Below are 21,455 nucleotides of genomic sequence, written 5' to 3'. Positions count from 1 at the left end.
AACCAGGTCTTTGAGAGGGGCCAACAGAGGGGGAAAAAAAAAAAGAAAACCTAAAAAAAAGACAAAGTTATCTTCCTCTGACATACCCTCATAGCTTCCAGCAACTGACAATGTAGACTTTCCAAATTGCAAGCTGCATTGACATCACTGCACTTATGATTTTGCCAGGATTTTGCCTAATTTGTTTTTAAACCCTTCCAAACTTTGGCTTCCACAAAGTCCTCACAACAATGAGTTCACAGTTAAGCTGTGCATCATTTAAAAAAAAAAATTCTCTATATTATAAACCAAATAATCTCACTCTTACAAAACTCTTCCCACATTATAAGAAACTGAATAATCTTTCCATACTCACCTTTTCCACACAATTCATAATCTTGCAGACCACACCGTATGCCTCCTTTACAGAAATTGCTTTTGCACGCTGACCAGATGTAGACTATATACTCTTAGATGTATTTAATCTATACTTCTAATTGCCCTTGCTGCCCTTTTCATGCTTTTTTTTTTTTTTTTTTTACTTCATTTACAACCTTTCTGAGCTGGGGGAGTAGATGGAACCATATTATACATACCATATTACACAGTTATACAATGGTGTAACTATGGTTCTTGCTTGTCTGCTTTCCTAATTGCCCCAAATACCATTTGCCTTTTTGATCCATGCTGATCAAGAATTTCCAAGAACTATCCACACTATCTCCAAAGACCTATTTTCTGCATGATATTAGCCAACTCAGCAACCTCTGCTGAATATGTATAATAAGGATTTCCTTTTCTCCATGTCTGAAAATTCATTACTTTGCATTTTTCAAACTTGGATCTCATCTGCAATTTTATCAGTCACACAGATTTTTATTCCTTTCATCTTTCTTCAGCCACAGGGCTGGTTTGAGGAGGACACACTCCCAGCTCATTTTCCCAGTCCTACACTGCCCTATTCTTATTACTTTCATGACTTTATTTCTGAGTTGGATCAGCTTCCTGATCTAACTCACCTTGCCAAGACACCTAAGCAAAGTTTGTCAGTATAATGAGAGAACAACATGACACCTCACAGGGCAGTGAGAGGTGGGAATAATAGGTTGTATAAGAACATAATCTTGCATATCCACCAAAGGTGAAACCATGGCTTCATTTATGAGACCCTCAATCATTTAATCTTATCAGAACGTTCTGTTACCTCAGTTTTCATTCCACACTAAGCAGCACCCAATCTTCAAAACGGCAATTTCTCTCCATTTTAAACACTGAAAATTTACTTTTTTAAATTTACAATTTACTTTCATTTTATCTCTTTTAAGTCATCATCAGTCCCGAAAAGCATATTCTCCCTTATCAAAAGGATCTTTAAATTTCTTTAAGGACTTTTGGCAAGGGACTTTATCAAAAGCATTCCGAAAATACAAATATAAGATATATGCAGACCTTAATCCTTAAGATTCTCTTAAGGAGAACCCTTAAGAGAATCCTTAAGAGCTCTACAGGATACACAAGATCACACTTCTCTCTGAAAAAAAAACCAAAACATTTCCCTTCCCTCAGTACAATATTTCTGCATGCATTTTTTCCTTCTACTTTTACTGTACTGCCACCCAATTTTCCAGCACAAAGTCACAACTTCATGCTGCAGTTTTGCATCTAATCAAACTCCTGCAAGCCAAGGTCAGCTGCTAAAGGCACCGGTCCTTGTCTCCTGCTGCCCTCACTTGTGCATCTCCCACTCCCTCCCTGCCACCCTGTCCCTGGGTCGGGGCAAACTTTGTGCCACTGACAGGTTGGGTGGATCAGGAACCTGATCCATCTTAAAACTAATAATTCAGTATTTCCTCGGTTAGTATCAACCAGGACCAGCTCCCTGCTCGGGTCCACTACAGAATCACACACATGACAGTCTGCAGAGGCACAAGAGGGTCCAGGGCAGTGGCAGGAATGAATGGCTGGGGAAGGCCGAGCTGTTTCCTTTGACTACAGCACCAGTTTATGCTGGAATAATGTATTGGTAAAATGACAGCCTTATTGCTTAGATGTTCACCAAATAGGACCATTTTTTTTAATTGGCATCACATTTTCTACCTTCCTCTGCCACTGAAGCTGATTTATATGATAGATTACATGCCACTGTTAGGAGTTCAGCAATTTCATATCCGAGTTCCTTTAGAAGTCTTTGGGGAGTAACATCTGATCCTGGTGATTTGTTACTATTCATTTTATTGATTTATTCTAAACCCACTTCGACTGACATTCCAATTTGAGACAGCTTAGACTAATACTGCATGAAGCAACAGTCCTGTGTGAGAACTTCCCCAGGTTCTCTCCCACTGAACACCGAGATAAACAATTATTTCAGCTTTTCTGCTATTCTTATGTTGATGTTGCTCCACGCATGTTAACTCTGCTGAACTCATGCCTCTTCTATAGGCATGGCACTAACACATTTAGCCCACTCAGTTCACAAAGTTTTCCTAAGACTTTGGGGAAAAGTTTACAAAATCCCTCAAAATTATGAGAGACAACATGTCATTATAAAGAACTGGTAAGAGGAAGGGCTAGGAGGCATTCATTCTCTCCATCCTGCAAGCTGGAAGATAGGATCACAAACTGTTGGGCAAGTATTTATTCCCCTTGACGTCAGTCCACATGCACTCATGTTGATTGTGCGGCAGTCAAAGTAGTACATTTTTTAACACCTTTTACTCATCAGTAATAAAGCACAGTGAGCAAGACTCCTAACAGCATCCTTTATAGCTAAGAAACGAACAAAAATTATCAAAAAGCAATCAGAATTTTTTTTTTCTTGGATTATTAAACAAAGGACAACACCTAGAAAAGGCAGAGCTGTATCCCTTTTTTGCAACATCATTTAGCAGCTGACTACAATCAGCACAGGCAAGACAGTACCGTTCTCCTAAAAGGTCACCTATAGTTCCTCAGAGGGTGCCATTGCCCAACATCAGTGTCATTGGTGCAAGTGTAGAAACAGAATGGATTAAACAAAAGTAACACCATCCTTGATGAGGATTAGCCCAGGTACACCTGCATTTTCTATGCCTAGCATTTTCTGCTTGGATATTGACATATTTGAAGTGCCTCTCTGTTCAATTCTTGAAACTTCAAACTGTTCTCTAAAGTACACACTCAGCAGACATCCCACAGTGTTTCCAACAACCTCAGAGATGACTCAGAAAAGTTGTTCATTACAGAAATTTGAAATTTCCACCCATCTCATGGTAGGAAACAAGAGCAGTTGTCTTGGGGGGTGGTACATTACAGGTTATAGTAAATCAGTGAGATGAAAACTTTATCCCTTTGAGATGGAAGACTGGCAAGACTTGGTTACTGGCAAGCTCCGATTTAACATGATGCCACAAGAACTCACATATAGTCTCTGACTTAGTCATCGCAAAAAAACCCTGTCATTAAACTGTTAAGTAGCTAAGCTTATAGAGTCTTGTAGACCTCAGGCTTTCAAGACATCCTTGCCTAGAGAAGTCATCTGAAGAATAGATTAGTCTAGCTGTGCACCTTGCAATGTCCCCTTTAGCGTCCTCAGTTGCCATAACAGTGTTCAGCCACATCACAGACATTGAGACTCTTCTTCAGGTAAGAGAAGGTGTCCCTACCTACTTTTTCACAGAAGAGGATGCTGGAAGTGTTCAAGATCAGGCTAGATGGGGCTTTGAGCAACCTGGTCTAGTGGGAGGTGTCCCTGCCCATGGCAGGGGGGTTGGAACTAGATGATCTTCAAGGTCCCTTCCAACCCGAACCATTCCATGATGCTATGCTGCAGCAGAGTGCTTAAGGTATCTCACTACAGGTTTAGTGGCAGCTGAAGGGAGCCTTGAGGCCTGGGCTGGACCCCAGTTAAATTTATTCCAGAGCAGTCCCAAAGCTTCCCTTTACTCCCCCAGCTGCAAACAGTACCTGCTGAGCTGGGCTAGAAAATGGGAGGATGGCTGGGATCAATACACGGCGCACCATTCAGCCATGTCAGTGTTTATAAAAAGCGGAGCTCCATGACCACACTAGCCCCAGGAGATAGTGGATTTTTTTAATGACCATAGAAGGTTGCAGTTATGATTTGCTATACAAAGGGTGGGAATGAAAACATGCAGAGCATCCATCCTTGGGAAGCAGTGCAAAGGGTCAAACAGGACAACAGCCCCCTGCACACCAGGGTATGTAAGAACAGCTTTTTCTCATGTTCTTTACAGACACAAATAAGCAAACCAGGTTGGGGGCTTCAGGGAAAGCAGGAGGCCAAGGAAGTCATCCTGCAACTGGCAAACCAACAGCAGGAGCAGCAGCTGGGTACAACAACATCGTCCTTTTATGTTCCGCAAAGCTATGCCTCCTAAAACAAAGCCTGCGGGATTCTGCAACTCAACTGTCCTCTAAGATGGGCCAGACTGGAACTACAAAAAATACAAAGAACAGCAAATCCAAGCACACAAACAGCAGAAAGATGCCTTCAGCTGCACGCATGAAGGTACATGGGCAGTACAGTCAATATCCCATACTTCCTTATGCCAAATACCACTCAGTCTGCAAAAAAGACTGGTAAAAACGATTACAGGGGCATCCGCCACAGAAAACATTGGGAAGCATAAATCCCAAAGCCTTTTACTTTGACGACATTCTATATTACCACATTAATAAAGTCAGAAGAAAACAGCATATGATGAACTACCCTTGAGGAAACGGAGGGCCGCTGGGCAAGGTTTAGCACACTTCTTTGCGATGGCAAAAAAACTGAAGCCACAGCTACTTTGTTCAGCCCCTGGGATCCAGTTAACCCTGGCTACAGGGCAGAGCTAATTGTTTCTTTCTAAAAGGAGTTAGGATAAGGCAGAAGAGGTGAGGGGAAGCCAATCAACCCTTAAATACATTACCATCTGCTAACACCCAGGCAAGTAGTGGGTTAGCATTTGTTTTGAGGGCAGTTTACCAGCCCCTCTCTGTAACAATAAGAACAGGCTTATGAACAGCCTCCTGGTGATGGAAGGGAGAGAGAGTAAAGAGAAAAGAAAGAAAAGGCAGTACATGTGAGAATGTATATAGCATCTAATGCTTTAGGTAAGGAGTGCTTTGTATTTACAAACACCAAAATATAATGCTTATCACTAGTGAAAATCTCATTGTTTTCCAGCAAGCCTGTGAGCTTATAAAAAAAAGATGAAGCAGACTATAAAAACAGACAGGTAATGTCCCTCAATCTGCATGTGATAAACGTTAATGGGAAAACTTATTCTGGATCCAACATTTGACCTTAAAGGGCCAAGGAAGGACCCTCACTAAGAGCTTGAGTGTAAATTACACTCAGAACTGGTCTGAGGGCATCTGTGGAAGGAAAACAATCACAGTCTCTCTCTGCACTAAATATTAATGTCTAGGCAGACAAAAGCAGCTCTAGGAACACCGTAATAATATCACCAGCAGACACTCTATATGTTTCTTCAGGGCATTCACACATCAGCACTAGGAATATGCCTATTGTCCCACATTAAACTAATGACTTGTTCCGAAAACCCAATCCCAACGTTCCTCTGGGAATCACAGATGTTATTTATATTTTCAGTCACCTAAAAGGATTAAAGTGTGTTTATTCTCAGTAATCTCATTTGTAGAGAGAGAGATATACAGGCAGCAGGAGTATGCGTTTTAACCCTATTGGGAACGATGAAATCCACAGCTCCGTTTACAGCCAGCTGCCTTCCTCAGCTCTTCAGTATTCGGGACCTCCAAAAGTCTCACTGGCCTGGCCGCTTTCATTAAAACTATCTATGAATCGCAGGCTGCAGGCACTTCAGATAAACTACCCCAGGAGCTCTTGGTGACAGCAAGCTGTGCTTAGAGCCAAGAGATCCAGCTGAAAATTTAAACTGCATGTCAAGCAGCCCGATCGATATAATATTTGCTCTAGGCTGGAGCAAATTACAACCTCTGGTTGAAGACACAAAAGTACAGCATCGGGCTATACGCCGTATCCTGGGTTATGAGGAAATCTATAAGGAGTGCTTACGAAACAGAAGATGTGCCAAAGTACCGGGGTGGTGGCAAGCCGAGTACTCAGCCGGGAGGCTGAGGCGCCCAGAAAGAGCTGTGATCGATATAATAATAGCTGCGGGCTACGAGGAACGGCAGCCTCCGCCTGAAGAGACACGGGTGCCGTACCGGGCACGCCGCAGCCTGCGCTTCCCAGGCAGCACCGAAAGCCGAATATTAAAAAAAAAAAAACCAGGCTGAAGTTGCCGCTAAGCGCGTGGCTCCTCAGCGGCTTGGCTAATTGCTGGCATTCCTGCCCCGGGGCCGGGCGCCCCGCTCCGCCGCCTCCCGACAGCCGCAGGCTCACGGCTTCCTCCCCGCGCCGCCCCGGCTTCGACACCGGGATGGCAGCCGGCTTTCGGCACCGGCACCGGGACCTCTACCCCATCCCCGCCCAGGGCCGGGGACAGGCGCTTCCCCGGCCGCCGCCGCCTCCCCGCCGGGTTCGTTCCTTACCCGTCTCTTTGTCCTGGGCGGCTTCCAGGTGCAGGTCGCTGAGGAGATGCTCCAAAATCTTCTCCGGCGTCCCCGACACCACCACGTATCTGTCGGAAAGCAGAGAGTCGCCGGAGTCATCCTCGGTGGAGGACTGCGAGCGGCTGCTCCACTCGTCCTCCTCATCCTCCTCGTCGATGTACTTGAAGTAAGGCACGTCGAAGGTGGGCAGCGGCCGCTCCCCGCCGCGCCCCGACAGCGCCTCGGGTACCCGCACCCTGCCGCTCCCCATGGCCCCCCGCTCCCCTAGGCTCTCCCCCCGGGGGACATCGCTCCGTGCCCGCCCGCCACCACCGCCGCCGCGGAGCCCGGCCCGGCCGGCCCAGCCCCGCACTCCCGGAGCCGCGGAAGCCTTACCTCCCGCGCCGCTCGGGGGCCGGGCTGCGTGACCACACCTTCCGCAGCACCAGCGCTGCGCCGGCCTCCTCCCGCGCCCGATCGCCGCCGCCTCCATCGTCCGCCTTCCGTGCGCGGGGTGGGGGGGGGGGGAAGCGACAGAGAAAACGAGAGAGAGAGAGGACCGTCAGTGCCCGCCGCCGGCCCCGGGGGTGCTGCCCCGCCGCCGGGCTCTGCCCGGGCAGGGCTGGCTGCCGGAGGAGGGCTGCATAGAGAAGGGGGCTCTTTGCACCGCTCCCCTTTGTGAGAGCGGCTCTCGGCAGCCTGTGTTGGATTTCAATTCGCAAGGAGAGGGGTAGGGGCGGGGGGGGTGAGGGAGGGAGGGAGGATGCGGGTTTCCGTGTCCCCCAGGTGATGGCTTGTTGATTTTCCAGCCGGTCAAAGCGAGCAGGGCGGGGGGGGGGCAGGTGACAATAATCAGAAAGAGGCAAGTGCTTCTCTCCTTTACTTCAACAAAGGCGATCATAGAACCATAGAATGGTTCGGGTTGGAAGGAACCTTGAAGATCATCTAGTTCCAACCCCCCTGCCATGGGCAGGGACACCTCCCACTAGACCAGGTTGCTCAAAACCCCATCCAGCCTGGCCTTGAACACTTCTAGGGATGAGGCATCCACAGCTTCCCTGGGCAACCTGTTCCAGTGCCTCACCACCCTCACAGTAAAGAATTTCTTCCTAGAATCTAAATAAATAAAACCAGTGGGACAGGCATGAAATGTACACCTCCAAGCATCTCTTAAAACACTTTGGGTACAAATCTCCCTCCTTTTCAGCAACTTTTAAACTTGGGAAACAAACACCACCACAGAAAAGTTAAGCTCAGTGACCACCCCGTGGGTGAATCTCGGCCAAGCTGCGATGTGGATGCTGACGTTCTCCCTCTCGGCTGCCCAAAACGGACGGGAGCTGAACAATCATCCATTTCTGCACACGCAGCCCGCGTCCACAGAGCAGCTAAAGCCAGCTGACTGTGCAGCCCAGGAGATGAGGGTTTGCTGCTGACTGAGCAGGGCGCATTGAAACACTGGCGACTGCCGAAAAAGCGGCTCGCAGCCCCCTGCGAGATGCTCCTGGCGGATTCAGTCACCGGAGGGGGAGCGACACAAAAGAGGCAGCTGTTTCAATGCCAGCACATCCAGTAGTTGCTGCTCCTCCGATTCTGACCTAGTTTAGTTATATCGTTCAGTATGTCAAACACACGTATGAAGGCAATACATGGACTACTCTAAAGAGACAAAACAGCATTTGTGCATCAAATGTACAGTATCCAGCAGTGAGAAAGAGTTCAAGTGGGCTAAAAATTGCTGAGAACAGCTCTTGGCAAAGGAAGGGAAAGAAACCACTTTATGATCCCCTTTTCTGTTATTGTATTTCTTATTCCAAGAGCCAGTGAGTCTGATGGCTGCTTCTGGTTGTCACGGTGGTGCAGGCATGTCCAAAGATGCAGCCCCTCCCCTGAAGAAGTTTGGTTTGTTTTTTTTTTTACCAGTAAACAACATGTAGAATTGATCTATGAAATTTCTGCAAGGTCAGACATACAGGTACTGAGCCAATTAATGTCAGATATTCATTGTAACACTCCCAGGGGACATAACTGAGCAGCCGCGTTACAGGAATACTGATGCATAATTGTAATCTTCCATTTCACCGGCCGTGTTTTTTTTATTGCCCACGTATTTGAAAAGCTGCAATGAAAGAAACAGCAAGAGAGACAGAGAGGAAGAACAAGAAACAGGTGCAGCATTAAAGCAATTCAGGAATGGGGAGGTTTATCCATACAAATAAATCTCTCCATTTCTCTGTCTTTTCTCTGGCATCCTGTGAGAGAGCCCCCATCCTCATTTCCCCGCGCTCACCGACATTCCAAACTGCAGTACATATGGGGCATATACGTGATGTATGGTGCTGTATTTATACAAACCATCTATTTCCACATGTATGGGAATGGATTTTAAGCATACCCATATACATTACACACATGAGCAGCTGGCAGCAAGTCAACAGGGAGCACTGGGAGGGCGAAAGCTCTCTCATACTGAAAGGACATTAACAATGGGCTGCAAGACAGTGCTCCCGCTTCAGCATCTCACCGAGCAGAAACATTTTAAAAACACCTTTTGGGTAATTGTACGCAAATTAACTGCATAAAGTGCCCCAATGGTGAGATTTTCATATGGGTCTTCCTCTTGTCCTTGCCTGTTTCATCAATTTCAAGGAAGAGAAAAATCAATCTATTTTACTAGGAAAGAAGAAAATTGTGCAAAACTAAGGCAAATCAGGTTAAATTTGGATTTTCGTTACCAATAATAATCATTTCCAAAAGAAGGGGAGGGATGGAGAATTTCTTTATTTTGCTATCTTCTATTAAAAGTAATTTCACTCTAAGGGAAAAATTATTATTTCATTAAAATCCCACTCATGCATGATGTGTTTTTGTGTTCCATTAAACCCTTTAATGATGCCACAAGCAACAACAATTAACCTGAACAAAGCAAAACACAAAAACAAGTCCTATGTATTCTCCCAATTTTTACAAGTTCTGATTTCACTGCAGATATTACTCTAAAATGACACCAAGGCACGCTTCATTTATCGGGATCTTGAATGGTCCGTGAAATAATTAATTCTCGCTGGAAGAAAACCAGGCTGCTCTCAGTGTGCTCCATCTAAATCCAGCGGCAGATGAGGAGGATGCAAGGGGCCCCCAAGTGACAACAGCGTGTACTGAAGAGCAAGGCAGCACCCTAGGTGAGTCCCTAAAAGTCAGCGACTGACTCAAGGGACATTCTCATCATACCACCAATTAACAAGGAAGTGTCCCAGCACTTTTTCAGACCCTTGTGCAGCCCTTGCTTAAGCCACCCACACAGACCATGCAGGAGCACAGCAGCTCAGCGCTGAGAGAATTGGCTTTGTCCAGCCTTGAGGAAAGAAGGCTTAGGTGAGACCTTATCACCACGTTCCAATATTTAAAGGGTGGCTACAAAGAAGATGGAGACTCCTTCTTTACAAGGAGTCACAGGGAAAAGAGGAGGGGGAATGGGTACAAGTTGCTCCAGGGGAGATTCCAATTGGACATGAGGAAAATTTTTCACAAGGAGAACAATGAGGCATTGGAATAATTTCCCCAAGCAAGTGGTGGGTTCCCCAGTATTGGACACAAAATTTTAAGATTCAACTGGACAGGGTGCTGGGTCATCATGTCTAGATGGCTTTTGCCAAGAAGGGTTGGACCAGATGATCCTGGAGATCCTTCCCAACCTGATATTCTGAGTCTATGATTCTATGATACCATCTCTCTCATTTTATGGCCAGGCAGATGAATTGAGAGAGAGAGGCTACTGCAGGGTCATGCTGTGGATCACCAGCAGAATCACAGTTCAAATTCTGGGGACACCACGCTGGCACCTCGGCTTTGAGCTCCCCATGCTGCCTATTTGACATTTACTTCCCTCCAGTGCAGAGGGTGGGAAATGACTCCCACCAGCCTCGGCCAGAATATGTTTGGACTTGTGCTTTCACAGAGGTGGGACAGAAGGGAGTAGAGCATCGGAGATGCCGCAAAGGTTAATCGCTATCTCAATTCACATGTGGCCTTGAGCAACACGCTCGTGCAGACTCTCCCTGTCTCAGTTTTCCCTTCAACAGCACCATTCACATCCTGCTTGGATGTAATCAGTCCCTGGTGCGCATTACCCATCACTAGGAAATTTAGCTAGTGTCCATGAAGCTCTCTGCGTGTCAACCATTACATTTCACATTTATTACAGCTTCTAATTAATCATCTCTTGATAGCTAAACACAGCACTATCAACCTCTACGTTACTTCCCAGTTGGAGTTTCAAGTATGCAGTAAGTCCTTGTGGACTCGGTGGATCTTCTGACCAATATTATGGTCAATTTTCCACTCCTCTCATCCATCTTCCTCATACTGAGATAAGCCATTTATCTCCTGGGTAATATATTTTAACAGCAGACAAGTGCTACCTTTATTTTCAGCATGAAAGGAACCCTGGGGTGGTATAAATATTTATATGCTTACAGGAATGAAACAGCTGGAAGTCCTTGCTTAGCGGGCCTTAACTTGTGCAGGTTATGCTTTGCATGAGTAGGAATATGACCCTCTGAATTACCACTGGGGCAGAAGAAAGCAGAGGTACATACGGTAGTGTTGAAAACAGCCACACTGTGCCGGCTTCCTTATGGAAGATACTAGCTTTTTGGGTTATTTGCAATTGGGCAGGGAAGAATCCAATCTCTGGCCAAAGCAATGATAACTTTGGTATGAGTCAGGAGTATTTCCACATCCCTCGAATTCCTAAGTTTGGCCTTTTAATTAATTAAAAGAGGAACCAACACCCAGAATGTGCTGCCTCCCTCCTTCCTATGAGAAACATCCACTGCTAGAAATAGCCCTGAAAAGCTGCTCTACTTTCTAACAGAAAAAAAAACAGTGCGCTCTGCAACGGACACAGTATATTCAGAAGCCTGCTCCATTAAAAAGAAATTGCATTTTCACATCATTCCTCCATGAGACAGGACACCTATGTAAAGATTTATTTCTTTGTCTTACCCAATACTGATGTGCCTGTTAGGCTGGAACACCACTAACGAGCAAAGCAAACTATGCGCTTCCCAATAACAGAACATTTCTTCAACCAGCTTTTCCTGCACCAGGAAAAAGGGACCAGACCCAGAGCTACTCCAGCAAACCCCAGACCCAGACAGACTCCCACATTGCTGGTTTCAACAGGTAAAGAAGTCACACAGCAATTAAGAGATCACCTATAAGGCACCTATACACTTAACAGAGCATGGAAAATCCAGTCTGCAGACAGATTTTCCTGCTGCCAAACAAAGGCAGCAGGAAAAGGCAACACAAGCAAAGGCAAAAAGAATCTTCTTCGGGCAACACGCAAGAAAGCAAACTTTACACAGGCTATCTGCCTCAAAATCACATTAAACAACAAAGAAATTGCCTCCTCTAGGAGTTATGGAGGGCAGGAACGCTTTGTTTTCACAGCATAATTTGGTAAAACTGACTCAACGCAATCAGATAATGCTGATCACTTCTGCCTCTATGTCTTTTGATGCTGGTGCCAGGGCATGCTCTTGAGAAGTACGGGAGAAAGCATACATGAAGAATTCTCGGGGCTGTTTGTGTTCTGAAGAGGAGAGCACTGCCCCCCTCAATGAATCCATGGAGCTTCCCTGCACACACATGAACATTTCTGTGTAAGAGGTGTGAAACTCAAGAGTGGAGGCTGGAAGGGGTCTCAGAAGAACAAGTGTAAAGAGGTTTCCACTGCAGTGCAGGGAAGGTGCTCAAATTGGTGACAGAGCTGCCCAAAAGCCACAAAATACAAGACCCTCACTGCAGAAGACTGTTTGTTTTGCTGGGCAGGTATATTTTTGCTCGGATGTTAAAATCAATCCCTGGTGCATATCACCCATCCCAAAGAAGAACGACAAGAACATGATTAAGAGAGAAAGGTCCAGTCTGAAAACTGGGAAACACCAAGCGGTATTCTTTAATTTAGTGCCTGCTCCCCCAGTGTGACACAGAGGTCCCCAAACCTGCCCACTGAGAACTAGTTTGGACACAGCAGAAGTTATAGCGTTACAGCTGCTGTAGCTCAGAGCTCCATCCAGGCTCATTACATCCTACAAGCAGCCCCTGGCCGTACCAGCCGAGACCTACAGCTGTAAAGAAAACCCTTCACAGCTCAGGCTGAACCATGCTCAGAGCTTACCAAGCCTTCAAATATTAACCTGCAAAGCTCTAAAAACTCTTCACAGAGCATGTACAAACTGCATTTTTTTGGCCTCTAACTTGGGCCAGATTTGGCTGGATGTTTATGAAGATGGCAAAAAAACAAAGACTCTTCCCCAAAGGGATTTCAGCTCCCTCTTCAGAAGCATAAGGGCATAAGAGCTTCTCGGAGAACTACAGCCAGAATTTTTTTTTAACATAGCAAAACAGTACTTACCCCTAACCTTACTCTTAGCAGTTTCTGAACCACGTTAGCTGCATTTTTTTATTAAAAGATTAAATAGGCAGAGGCAGATATCTTTCAGAATAAGCAGATAATACGCAACAGCTCTTAGAAGCAACTGAAAATTAAGTCTTACGATGTGAGGCATTTGCCAATGCTAGTAGTAGACAATGAGTCCTAGCTATAAAACACAAACATATTTATATTAAAAACATGAAAGAAGGTTAAAAAAAATCTGAAACCATTCTATTAACAGCTTCCCTTATAAAGAAACACTCTTTCAGACAGCATCTATCAAAGTCTAAAGATGATTGCCTGCTTACGCTTCACTATGGTTTTCCCTGGAATCAGTTATTATGGAGACTGCAGAATAAGATTTAAAGTCACCAAAGTACAAATAGATGTACAAAAATGACCCTATTCTTTACAGGCTATTCCTCTTTATTTGACACGAAAATGGAAATGAACACATCACAATTAAAGTGGAGATGGACGACAATATCGCTGATCTCTGTGGATAATCCATCTCAGAACATGTTGCTGTATTTCAGTTTCGAGACAGACCAAGATCTGCATTAATAGGCTTGATTCACTTTCAACTACAACAGGAGAAAAGCATTTTAAAGTCACCAGCACAGTCTATCCCAGCTGTATGAGAAGGAGACTAGTGTTTCTTCTGCCATGGTTACCCTCTCTTTAGTCTAAAAAGATAAAAACAAAAAATAGCTTCTATTCTACCTCTACTTAAAATAACACAGCACAAAACATTTTCAGTGGAACAGCCTATTTTATAGTCAGTTGCATGATCACCACTTTTTCCAAATTTCAATGGAAAATTTACCTTACAGGACTGCAGGAACATCAGCCGCTGCTTTTCGTATGGCAAGTCTTAATAATGAAAAAATTCTTATGTAAGGCAATGTTATTTTATTTCACTATAAAATACAGCTCATAGCATATTCCTATTTCATTTTATTATTTTCCTCATCTCATGAACTTTTCTCCAGCTCTTCTTTGTACTCTAATATTTTTGTTTCCCTTTGCAGTTGTTAAATCTACTTTGATAAACATGCACTAATTCACAGTATGCTAGGAGAAATAGAAATCCACTAATGACATTAAAATGCCTTACACAATGACTTTGGTTTGGCTCTCAGCGACTTCTGACCAGTCTATAAAACCATAAAATGCTTTAAATTATTCGACCACCACCTCCTGCAGCAAAGGACACCCAGGGATCCTACCAAAACTTCGTGGTGGTCTCACACCGAGGTATCTGCCTCAGAGATGCACAACAAAGAGCTGATGTTCGTCTCAACGCAACCTGCTCTGAATTTATCAACTTTGCAAACGGCGGTAAAAGGAGCACCAGCCACATCACAGAAATAAAATAAAATAAATCAAAATCCTTTGTTGCTGAAACCAATTTTGAATATCACATCTGATAATGCACGGAATAAGCCCTTTTAGAAAAACTGTTGGGGCTGTCATCTGCATACCGAGCATCTGCGGCAAAGGCAACGTTAATAACAAGTTACCCTTGTAGAGGGGTCAAAAGGACAATGCTGGTAAGACAGAGATGACAGACAACAGGCATCAGGGAAAAGATTAATATCCCTACACAGTCATACATCAAGGAACTCAATTTTTGCCTGTAATCCCAAAACTGCTGAGAGTAGGATTATTTCTGCTTTCCCTATTACTAAGAAGAAAGAAACCGCTCATGGGAATAGGGCACTGCTAAATGCGAGTCCTTATGCGAGCAGAAAGGCTGCAGTTAGGTCTTACGGCAAAAAAAAAAAATGCTCAGTCGCGTGATGTTCCCAAGCGGTGGTCCCACCACAAGCGAGGCTGGGGTTTCATTGTGCAGGCCGCTTATAAAACATGGAAAAATCTGTGCAGTTCAAGAAAGACAAAAGGAGAAAGGGAAGAGAAGCCTCACACGGCATTTCATAGCAGGTTAGTAGCAAGAAATGCCCTAAATCAAGACCAAATTGTCCGTACCCCTGACTGGCCCCCAGTTACCTCCAAATATAATTTAAGGTGAGAGCACTTTTACATATCCAACTTTAATAAAAGGAAGCGATACATCTAAAACAGGGAAAAAGGCACAATTTCTAAAACGACATGAAAAAAAAACATTACTGGTGTCACAGCCACCAAAGTAATGATATTATAACCTTAACACTCTACAACTCTTTGTTAGATAAAGAAAAATGTCTTTTTAAGACAACTGAAGGCTATGCATTTCGGTTTTCCCTTTCTTGGAGCACACGCTCTTCAGAGTTATTAGTAGATAAGTTTGACAGCCCGACAGAGAGCTACCACCTTGGCAAGGACAACCTAGGAAACCTTCTCTCTGTAACTGTACAAAAGCAGAGGGGGAAAAAGGAAGGAGGAGGGAGAGGGGAGAGAGACACAAAAGACGTGAGGACGGTATTAATATTGTTATCATTCTCTAACAGCTGGCAGGGCAGCACTTACTTCAAAAATACCGGGATGTGGAAGAATGGCAGGCCTACGGCATGTGTATTTGTAGAAAAAACTTGCACCACAGCAGGGCAAATTAATGTGGCCGTAGAACAAAAGGGGCAGATGCCAACCACCCCTTCCAGTGGCCTTGCACTGACGTGGTGGCATGTGGACCTGGCTGGAAATTTTCCAGTGCAACTTTTTTTTTTTTTCTGCTGAAAAACTGTGGATTCACTACAACTGAAACAGTGCCAGAACACATCGATTTGAACAGAAAGCAGCCTGCCAGGGTCCCCCCCCCACTGCCTGCACATACTGCCCGCCCCAGGCTGGCAGGGCTTCTGCATCCCCTGCCCCCCACGAGCTCATCGAGCCTGGAGGTCCAGGTCCCAAGGTAAGTGGCAGGAAAGTCAACTTTGTATTTCTGCCCTAAGGCAGTTTTGCAATTGTATTAGTTTCACCAGAATCAGAATGGAAACCTTTCCCCCCCAGAATGTCAAGTTTCCTACAGGACAAACCTTCAGACACCAGATGCAGGTACCTCCTTCGCATAGAGAACAGAACAAAATAGAATGGAATAGAACAGAATGGAATGGAACAGAATAGAATAGAATAGAATATGTAGATGAAGCAACAGTTCCACCCCCAAGCTACCCAAGAGCATCTTCCAGTGATACCAGTGGCAGGGATCAAGCCTTAAATGCAGTGAAAAGCATGAGGGAAATGATACAAAAAGTGCAGGATTTATGTCTCAGCCAGGAAGGGGGAGGACTGCTGAGGATTTGAGTAGGACTACAGACTTCCTGGATACCTCTGGACTGATAACACATACTACTACTGCCATATGCCTTAGGAAAAGGAAAACAGAAGATGACTGACTAGATATACAGAAGTTGTTATACTTGAGAATAATCTGAACATCACAAGGGTGAAATTCAAGAAATTACTGGGATATGAGGGGAACTAAGTAACAACTTGATTAGCATCCAGCAGGGCTGGAACTTGGCTTCTGTGGCAGTCCCCATACAGCTTTCACAGAAGAATGAAAACTGCAGAAGATAGCTCACTAACATTAGTTGATTTAATTTATTAACATAGACTAATATTCACCTTGATAAGGACATGTGTACAAAGGCCTTACAACCCTTATAATGAAGGTAGCGATAAATAAGGTCTCCTGAAGGAAAGGAAGAGAGATGGCCATAAATATATGACACTGTCAGCCTTATATTGCTCTAATTACCAGTGTTGGACACATACAACTCCTAAGTCAAACTGACAAGATTGCTGATCACTTTCTTCGCCTTTCACTCCAATTCATACTTGGTGTGAAGTAAAATATTATTTTAAAAAACTGACTTAACGCACTCCCCGTCTGCCAGAGAAACCTTTGTTTCTTGTCTTATGTCCACGCCACCTCTCAATGCCAAAAATGCCATTACTCTAATTGAAAAAAATAATAAATATAAATGTATATATACACACACACACATACTATCCACGTTATAAGCCATGATTCCAAACTAGGAATACTAAAACTTGTCTATTAAACCGAGATGCTGCTCATTACGTTTATTGCTGTAAGGCACATATCTTTTCGTTGAAGCATTATGCTTACAGAACGACACAGCTAATTTTTCATGAGAGAATATTCAGCAAAGGCCAAGAGCCGGTTCTGGCCTTGCAAAATGCTTAAGATAAACTCTAAAACCCAGAATACTATATATAAAGCTCGAGGTCATTCTCAGGAGCTCCAAAACCAAACTCTCTCAAATGCACTGACATTTAACACAGGCTTCTAAACAGCAAGTGTGAAAAAGCACTGAATAAGGGAGTAAAAAAATATCCACAGTTAATGTTTAAAATAAACCCAATTTATTTAACTTCTAGCCCAACAGTAGATGTCACAAAGTTGAGTTTATATCCTGTGCTTTGGTGATTGTTTTCAACTAAGTTAGATATAATGTGGGGATTTCTTTTGAGAAAAGCATGAATCACTATAAATATAAATTTCTTGGGATTGGATGTTGCTTTTAACTCCTTTAAAAATAGCCTGAGATGACCAGCCTTTTTACTAATGCTTTCTAATGGTTCTTCTCTTGCTGATTAATTCATGCATCTAAATCATTCAAAAATAGATAAGCCACTAATCACTTTCAGACTTGATAACATATCCTGAGTAGACAGCAATGCATAGAGCGTGCAATAAGGCTGCCAAAAAGAAAAGCAAAAGGAGTTAGAAAGAAAAATAAAGCTCACTCCTTCCGCCTAATAGCAGGAGATTTGATTCTGCATTTATTATGTAGGATAAAATGCTCACTGATGTCAATGAATAGTCTACTATAGAAATGAGAAAAATCGGGCTGCTTCTATAGAGGACGCTTTTTTCTAACGTTACATATACAGAAGCAAATTAAATGCTTTTTTTTTTTTTTTTTTTGCTTTGGTATAAGGTTTGTTGTCCACATTCATCAACAGTAAAAAAGAAAAGAGGTGGGAAATAGCAGGTTAACAATTAACCAGCTGTTGTCAGCAATAACTCATTCAAAAGTGGAGGTTATAGCACACAAGAAGTATCAAAATTTTACTGCAAGATTACAACAAGGAAAAGAAGAAAAATGCTTTCATGCATCCCTATGTAAGGAATAATACTATAAAATGATAAATTTAATTAAATTTTCATGTATTGAAGAAAATCAAAGTGTCACAAACAATAAAAATTACAGAAAAAATATACAATGCCAGTCACCAATCATGCAGTAACATTTTATATTTCTCCCATTTTATGATTTTATATAATCACATATTAAGTTACTTTTATTTTGTTCCAGATGGAATCACGTACCTGCTTCTTAACAAGCTACACCCTCTAAAGATTTATTTCAGTATGAATGTTGGGAGTTTCCTCTCTGCTTTCTTTAGATAATACAATCGTGCCCAACTTTAGGAGGGAGGTAAGTTAGTTATACCAAGGGCAATCTCAACATTTATTCAAGTTATGGAATGAAAAATGCATCGTTACCGTGGCAACTGGTAAATCACATGGTATCTGCAATGAGATGCAAGGCATTTTGAGTAAACACTCATCCGTGCACTTGTGTGTCCTCCTCCTCACAGAATGGTTCCTTCATGGAGGAACATGCATAATTTCACTCTCTTCCACAAGAAGTTGATAGAAGTAATCCAAAACATTTATTTTTGCATGGGGTAATTTAACCACATCTATCATTAGACCAGGAACAAATTTGAAAAAAATGATTAAACGTTGGATGTTTTGCTAGGGTTTGCCTCAATCAAGACCATGAAACCTTACAAATAGACAGAGTGTACTGCTCAAGCTCACGTTGTACCTTGGCATCAGGAGACTGTTCACAACAGCACTACAAAACAGTCGTCCCAACAGCGTGAAGAGCTGCCAGATGTGCACCAGCACATCGCTCTGGGGCAGCTGGAGCCCTTACCACCTCTAGCCATCTGCACCACCCTTCTGATGGATGTTGCCACCCCCAGATCTACCCTTGAATCAGCCCTGAACCACGCTGGTGCATGTCCTGCCGGGCTCAGATATTATCAGCAGCTGATGTACAACCTCTCCCTGAGAGGGCCTCCCCTCCTCCCCACTCTCAACGATGACACCTCTCTCCAGAACAACCCCCTCAAACCATGTTGCTCTACTGCCAGTCCCATCCATAAAGCATCAAACATCCATCTGTTGCTGGGCTTTGACTGTATTTCCCTGCTGCCCTTTTCCAGCTCTTCGCCTCCCGCCACTATCATGCCCACACATGGCTCCCTCCCCATCCTTATAATTCACCACGAGGAGCAGCAAAGACACCAGATTCCCAAGTAATATCCCTTGGATCGCTCCCTTTCTCAAAACATCTCCTCCTTCTTGATCTTCTTAGCAACCTGAAGTGCTGTTATCTATAGGGAGAAATAGCCACACCGTGATGCCACTTGCCAGCTTCTGATACCACACTGTATGCACAGTGGTTTCTTCAGCCAGCAAGGGCTCCCCTTGGGGATGCAAATGTCTTCTCCTGAACCCATTTTGTCCCTCACACCACATCCCATCACCATCAAACAGCATAGTATGGACTGCTCAGACACGGACAACACCTATGATGTCACCCAAGAAATACCAAAGCTCTCATGTGTCTCCAATCCTGACCTCACTTCCCCTCTTTCTGGCTTCAAGTCCTTCCTGAACTTCATAGCTTTATAGAAGTTATATAGCTTATACAGGTTTATATTCTTTTTCTGTATAAGCTTGAGATCTCATCTAACCAACTTCTTCTTCCTTACTCAGGAAATTATTTTTATGTCACGTTATGTGACTCAGAAAGTCACCCTGTCTCATAAGTCCTTCCAGTAATGACTTCTTATACCTGTTTATTTTGTCATTGCTGGGCTCTTCCTTCCCACCTCGTTGGTCATTTGCTATTTGACCTGAACTTTGACAGGTAAGGAGATGCCACGGGTGAAGAAGAGACACACTCTGGAATTCATCAGCTGTCACAGAGCATTTCAGTAAAGGAAAGATAAAATGGGATGTGTGAACAAATGGCCAGGTCTTAACTCCCTAATAGAACCCTGCGGAGAGGGTTACAATATCCCAAGTACTCCAGGGAAATAACTAATGATCCTTTCTTCAGTTCAGTCATGTTTCAAGAAGCAATCGCCTGAGTTACTAAGTGCTTGAGACTGCCTCAGTAATTGCAATGATTTATTTTATGCATCATCATAACTACAGCACTAGGTCAGGAGGACTTGTGCCTTATGGATGCCTTGAATTTTAATACAGATATTGGAGGATTAGGTGACTGCAATCAGAAACGCAGAGAGCACAGTGATTTGACTGGGGGCAAAAAAAAAAAAAAAAAATTCATGATATTTTCAGGTGATCTTAAGCAGAAGTTGCCTACATTTTCCTCTGCTCCCTTAAAATGCAAGTGATCACAATCTGATGTTCCTGAAGATCTCTGTTACGATTTTTTTCCCAGTCTAAGTAATGGATGTGCAGTTACCAGTGTGACCCACTCACTAAAGACAAAAAAAAACCCCTGTTGTGTCTGTCTTATATCTCTGGGTGTTCCAGAGGAAATTCTCCCCGTGCAAAGACTGTTTCTTCATCTACCCTTAGTTTGCACTGGTGCAGTAGCTGCCTGTTAATAACCAGCAAAGAGGGAGATGAGACCTTCAGCTTGTGAGCATTTATTTGCCATAAGAGGTATAACCTTTACCCAGAGCTACCCATCTGACTTACCAAATGTGCCAAAGGATATTTTGTGATGAGCAGCTTCTTGGGCATCCCCATCCTCCTGACATTACTCAAACCACGTTCCCCAGTCACCCTTTCTTTTAGTTTTGTGAGGCTTCACTGGCACAGAAGGACATTTTTAGGATAATAATAATTTAAAGTGCTGTCTTTACCAGAACTTTCAGGCTATTTGAAGATCTTGAGGACAATTCCTCTCCACCCCCATAAACTTCAAACTGTTCCCCCATGATAACTGAAGTAAAAGCATTGCTAACCTTCAGCACTGTTTTTCCAATTACTGTGTTTCAAGGTTAGCAGTGTGGTAAATGCTAAACCAACCCAGTTTTCAAGGTCAAAATAAAAAACACAGCAATGATAGTCCACAGAAACTTTCGTTCATTTGGTATTCAGGACGCATTCTTTCTGAATATCAAAGCACAAAATCATTGCCAATTCATCAGATTTTAAGCTTTAGCTTATTAAAAATTAGACTATGCTAAAAATAAAATGCAGTTTTTTATCTGATACGATTAAGATGTTTCTGTATGGCATGATCCAAGGCTCTGATTATCTGTATCTCTATATTATCTCAATTGTTATTTCAATATAGGCAAATTCATAACAATATATTTTAATGGGAAATATTCATATACTAAAAAGTGGTAAAGCAGTAGAAGTCAAAAAGCTGAATGTCAAGATGCTAAAAATGAAAACGATTCTCTACATTGTGTGTGCCAGGAAAGCAAGAGCTCACACGGCATTTGGCAGTGGTTTCCCATGATGAAGCAACTC

The 21,455-nt window shown here is 43.5% G+C and overlaps 1 protein-coding gene across 2 annotated transcripts in view; it reads right to left on the bottom strand.

The window, feature by feature from the left end:
* RAPGEF5 (Rap guanine nucleotide exchange factor 5) overlaps positions 1 to 21,455 on the bottom strand; it is a 159,441-nt gene that overhangs the window by 58,390 nt on the left and 79,596 nt on the right. Inside the window, exons 10-11 of one of the 2 annotated variants that reach the window (XM_074150165.1) lie at positions 6,898 to 7,001; positions 6,502 to 6,590 (exon numbers count right to left, since the gene is read on the bottom strand). In XM_074150165.1, coding sequence (XP_074006266.1) covers positions 6,502 to 6,590; positions 6,898 to 7,001 — 193 coding nt within the window. Of the gene's footprint in view, positions 1 to 6,501; positions 6,710 to 6,897; positions 7,002 to 21,455 lie in introns of those variants that run through there. The other variant, XM_074150166.1, reaches the window with a different exon arrangement.

The sequence above is a fragment of the Numenius arquata genome, chromosome 7 (assembly GCF_964106895.1).
Source record: "Numenius arquata chromosome 7, bNumArq3.hap1.1, whole genome shotgun sequence".
In the NCBI taxonomy this organism is placed as follows: domain Eukaryota; kingdom Metazoa; phylum Chordata; class Aves; order Charadriiformes; family Scolopacidae; genus Numenius; species Numenius arquata.
This window is presented reverse-complemented; position numbering and strand designations above follow the sequence as displayed.